Source organism: Mus pahari, chromosome 14 (assembly GCF_900095145.1).
Source record: "Mus pahari chromosome 14, PAHARI_EIJ_v1.1, whole genome shotgun sequence".
In the NCBI taxonomy this organism is placed as follows: domain Eukaryota; kingdom Metazoa; phylum Chordata; class Mammalia; order Rodentia; family Muridae; genus Mus; species Mus pahari.
Genome location: NC_034603.1, coordinates 65204990 through 65210256, shown reverse-complemented (window position 1 = coordinate 65210256; position 5267 = coordinate 65204990). Strand labels below are relative to the sequence as shown.

At 46.1% G+C, this 5267-nt stretch overlaps 1 protein-coding gene across 1 annotated transcript in view; it reads left to right on the top strand.

The window, feature by feature from the left end:
* The first annotated feature begins 3166 nt into the window (after positions 1-3166).
* The window catches only part of C14H17orf98 (chromosome 14 C17orf98 homolog), a 3993-nt gene continuing 1892 nt past the window's right edge, over positions 3167-5267 (top strand). Inside the window, exons 1-2 of the mRNA XM_021212717.1 lie at positions 3167-3373; positions 3510-3537. Of these exons, the coding sequence (XP_021068376.1) occupies positions 3167-3373; positions 3510-3537 (235 nt within the window). The remainder of the gene's footprint in view (positions 3374-3509; positions 3538-5267) is intronic.

Genomic DNA, 5267 nt, shown 5'->3' with positions numbered 1-5267 from the left:
CTGTCTTTTTTTGGTTTTCGAGATAGGGTTTCTCTGTGTAGCCCTGGCTGTCCAGGAACTCACTCTGTAGACCAGGCTGGCCTCAGAAATCCACCTGCCTCTGCCTCTCCAGTGCTGGGATTAAAGGTGTGCACCACCACGCCCTGCGTGAGAACTGGTCTTCCTGACGCCTTCAGCTTTGCAGAAGAAAACTTCTAAATTTCAACTCAGGGCATGACCTTGAAAAACTTGCAGGTTAGGTTTTAAATAAGGGTTATCTTTACGGGTTGTCCAAATGGATCAGCTATAAAGATTAGCTATTCTAGAAGACAGGTTCATGTCTCAGTGCCTTTTTTCAGGTCTCTGCTGGGACCAGGTACAGGTGGTATACAGATAAATAGTGAGCAAAACATGCATGTATGATGAATATCTGTGTTTTGGGTCCCTAAAATAGAGTGGTGTGTTCATAAGTGTGTTTGCTTCAGTGAGAACAACCTTGAAGGTAACCTAATGTGAGCCTGGATGGCCACTTGAATAGAGGAGTGTTGTGTACAGGAACCCTATGCTTGAGTGCAGATACTTAGGTCATCTGGTCACCTTTCCGTGGATATGGTTGATGAAGGTACTTAAACACTTGTGAACCTCTTTTCAGTATGAAAAAATTGGGGTGGAGAGATGGCTCAGAGGTTAAGAGCACTAGCTGCTCTGCCAGAGGTCCTGAGTTAATTCCGAGCCATTGGCTCGTAACCAACTGTAATGGGATCTGCTGCCCTCTTTAAATAAAAAGAAGGGAAAATAATCGCAGAGTGATGTATAGAAAGTCACTGTGGGGGCTGGTGAGATGGCTCAGTGGGTAAGAGCACCCGACTGCTCTTCCGGAAGGTCTGGAGTTCAAATCCCAGCAACCACATGGTGGCTCACAACCATCCATAACAAGATCTTACGCCCTCTGGAGTGTCTGAAGACAGCTACAGTGTACTTACATAAAATAAATAAATGAATAAATAAATAAATCTTTAATAAAAAAGAAAGAAAGTCACTGTGGGCTGGAGAGATGGCTCTGATTAAGAGCACCTACTGCTCTTAACAAAGGTCCTGAGTTCAATTCTCAGTAACCACATGGTGGCTCCCAACCATCCTTAAGATCTGATGCCCTCTTCTGGAGTGTCTGAACACAGCTACAGTGTACTTACATACAATAAATCTTTAAAAAAAGTCGCTGTGTAGTGATGTCCATCTAGAGACAGATCTCTACGTTCAGGGCTAGCCTGATCATGTGTAGTATTTGCTATATTTGGCCACCTTTGCCTAACTTTAAAATCCTGCTTCTGCTGCATGTGCAGGTGCTGGGATGTGTGTACCAGCCCTTGGGCCAGAGGGCTGGTCATCCCCTATAACAAGTTGTCATTTGAGCCCCATGTCCTCTTTTTTTTTTTTTTTTTTTTTTTTAAATATTTATTTATTATATGTGTGTGCACTATTGCTGACTTCAGACACTCCGGAAGAGGGCATCAGATTCGTTATGGATGGTTGTGAGCCACCATGTGGTTGCTGGGATTTGAACTCAGGACCTTTGGAAAAGCAGTCGGTGCTCTTAACTGCTGAGCCATCTCACCAGCCCTTTTATTTTTTTTTTTTTTTTTTTCAAGACAGGGTTTCTCGGTGTAGCTCTGGCTATCCTGGAACTCACTCTGTAGACCAGGCTGGCCTCGAACTCAGAAATCCACCTGCCTCTGCCTCCCAAGTGCTGGGATTAAGGTGTGTGCACCACCACTGCCTGGCTCCATGTCCTCTCTTAAGAGTAGGTCTACAAAATGAGTTCCAGGACAGCCAGGGCTATAAAGAGAAACCCTGTCTCAAAAAATCCAAAAAAAAAAAAAAAAAAAAGAGTAGGCAGTATTGTGTCCCCTCGTGCTGGGATCTATAGGTCTATAGCTGGCAAACTTTTCTAATGCCTTTTATTTTTCAAGACAAGGTTTCTCTAACAGCCCTGGAAGTCCCGGCTGGTGTCTACCTCCCCAGTCCTGGGATAAAAGACATGAACATAAAAAGTCCTCAGCTGTGTTCCTTGAAGCCAGCAGTCAGTACATGTTTGAGGCCCTACTGGATAAAGTATCCAAGTGAAACTACTGAGTAAGGAATTGATACCAGGTGTGGCACATGCCTGTAATAGCAGCACTATCAGAAACGAGGCTAGCCTGGACCACCCAAAATGGTTTCCAAAAGTGGGGTTAGGGGAACAGGGATGATGTGGAAGAGTTGAATTCTGGTCTTAGGTTCTGCAACTAGACTAGGCAATTACGGGTAAGGAAGGGGCCAATCTGAACTAGATCAAGTTAACCTCAGACTGTAGTTGAGGGTGGCATTCAAGGCCACCATTAACCAAATACCAGGATTACAAGTGAGCCCCGCTGTGCCTGGTTTGCAGAAACCCTTCTAAACCTTAGCTACTTAGACTACTTAGCTACTTAGACTGAACTGTTCAGTTATTTGGCCAAAGAATTGTGGCCAAATGGGGAAAAGTCAGCCAGGAAATTTACTAAGTCTGAGTGCCGAGGCTGGAGATGCTGGAATCACTGCTTTGCAGAGGAACTGTTCGATTACCATTTATTGTTGATTTGGTTTGGCTTTGTGTAGCACTGACTGTCGTAGGACTACAGAGATCTTATGGGGCGCTGCCACTACCACTGGCTGGGTTACCACACAACTCCCACTTGCGCACACCTGCACTCACATATACATATGAAATGTTAAAACGTGTGTAGCCAGGCGTGGTGGCACACGCCTTTAATCCCAGCATTTGGGAAGCAAAGGCAGGCAGATTTCTGAGTTCGAGGCCAGCCTGGTCTACTGGTCTACAGAGTGAGTTCTAGGACAGCTAGGGCTATACAGAGAAACCCTGTCTCGAAAAAAGAAAACAAAACAAAAAAACCCTTGTGTGTATAAGTGTAAACAAAAGACTCCGGTTGTAGCAGTTTGGTATAGAATGCTTTCCTACTATGCACGAGCACAAAGCCTTCCCTTGGGTTAAGTCCCAGCATCACGATAAGATGGGCGTGGTGGGATCCTGAAATAACAATAGGGTTTGTATCTCAGGTAGGTCATTGACGGACGTAACAATGCCCAGTGAAGTCCCCATCTAAGGCTCCCAGAAAGCCCTCAGACTCCGAAGGCTGCGGTGGTTAGGATGGCTCGTTGTTATGACAGTCCTCGGCGACTCGAAAAAGCTTTTGTTTTGGATGGGGTGGCTGTGAGCACAATGGCCCAGGCCTACAGCATCATGAGGCCCAAGCTGTGGTCGGCAATTCCGCCTTACAATCCTCAACTGGACCACCACAGTCGTCGGTACTTCCGGAGCCGCGTGGTTCCGCCCATTTTGCGGAAAACTGATCAGGTAGGTGTCGGAGCATCCCAGAGCACCGGCGACTTCAGGCAGTCCTGGTGGCCCAGGACTTCGAGGTTTCGCACCCCTCTAATTCTGGGCCTTGCGCTACGGGGTGCTGTGCACCGCTGAGGCCCGCACCCTGCAGCTGTTTGGTGAGTTAGAAGAGGAGCAGGGTGAGTGAGGAGTACTGGTGCTGAGCTCACTTGGTCCTTTCTACCCAGAACCCCACCCATTTACAGTCTCATTTCTTGTTTCTGCGAGAGGCGGCTAAGGCGCAAAGTCGGGGCTCTCCGGACAAATAGGTTTCTTCATCTTTGTGACGTCACAGGGGCCGCTTAGCTGTGACCTCATTGTGGATCTTCAAAACCCGAAGAAACTACCAATAAGCTTTGTGAACCAAAGGGGATTACCTTGTCCTGTCCCCTGTGCTGTCATAGTCACGGGGTTAAGGCTGGCTTGTACCTGTGAGCCCACGGAAGCCATTGCCCCATCTCTGCAGACATCCTACTTGCACAGGATCATAGATCTCAGGCTGGTCACTGACAGTTCATTTCTCCCAACACTTTTTAATTTTTTTTTTTTTTTACTTGTCGTTTTGATAAAGTCTCTCTGTATCACGTGCTGACCTTGAATTCTTATGCTCAAGTGATCCTCAGTCTAGTGACTGGGAATAGGGCTGAAGATGTAGCTTACTGGTCCAATACCTGCTTCGCATGGAGGAGGTCAGGCACCACCCCCATAAAAAAACCTAATGGCTGGGAATGCAGGGGTCCAGCCCACATCACCTGCCATGCCTCCCTGTTGCTGTAAATCTCCAACCCAAATATGCCCCCGCAATGAAAACACGCGTCAGTTAATATGAATACATGCTATTTGCCTAGATTGGGCAGATCTACCACTATACTACCATCTTCTCCATCTATGAGACCACTTAGAACATTCAGTTTCTCCAGGCCATGTGCTTCTGCTCTGCTTTTCTTCTTCCTCCTCCTCTGCATTCTCTCCCTCTTCCATTTTTCTCCTTCTTCTCTCTCCCCACCTTCTGCTCCACCTTCCCTTTTATGTACCCAATCATCAGATCTCCTTTATTAAGGTGGGAAGCAGGGTTACAGGAAATCACCTGAGTGCTGACTCAGTCCTTGTTCGCAACCCCTCACAGGAGAATGGAATTTACATCAAATATAATCAGCCCCAGGGCTATCCACTACACTTTTGCCTTCAGTATGTGTTGATTGCAGTGGTCTGAAGGCAAAAAGGGCCTCCCAGGTTGCACTAAGAACAGGTCTGGGGGATTTCTGTAGTCCATAATATTGTGTGTGCCTATATATGTGCAGTGCCTGTGCATAGACACACATAATCTGTCTCCTTGTCACTTTGATAACAGGAGCCAGACATGTATATGTCAAAGAATGTCAGAATTTTTATTTTTTGTTTTTCGCTTTGGAGCTATAGTTTGACTGTTTAGTTCAGGTTAATCTCTAACATGAAGTAATCCTTTTTCCTCTGCTTCCTGAATGTTGGTTTATGCCACCTAACTTGGAATTTCATTTATTCATTCTCTCTCTCTCTCTCTCTCTCTCTCTCCCTTCCTTCCTTCCTTTCTCTCTCTTTCTTTCTCTCTCTCTTTCTTTCTTTTTTGTTTTATGAGACAGGGTTTCTCTGTGCATCTCTAGCATTCCTGAACTCACTCTGTAGACCAAATTGGCCTAGAACTCAGAGATCTGCCTGCCTCTGCCTCTGAGTCCTGGAATCAAAGGTGTGGGCCACCAGAACCTGGCTTTTTTTTTTTTTTTTTAAATCGTCAAAATCACCACCTGTGCTGTGTGTTTGAATAAAGATATGAGAACAAGATGTTTGAGCTGGGAGAGGTGGTGTATGCAACTTGAGAGACTTGAGGGTGGGG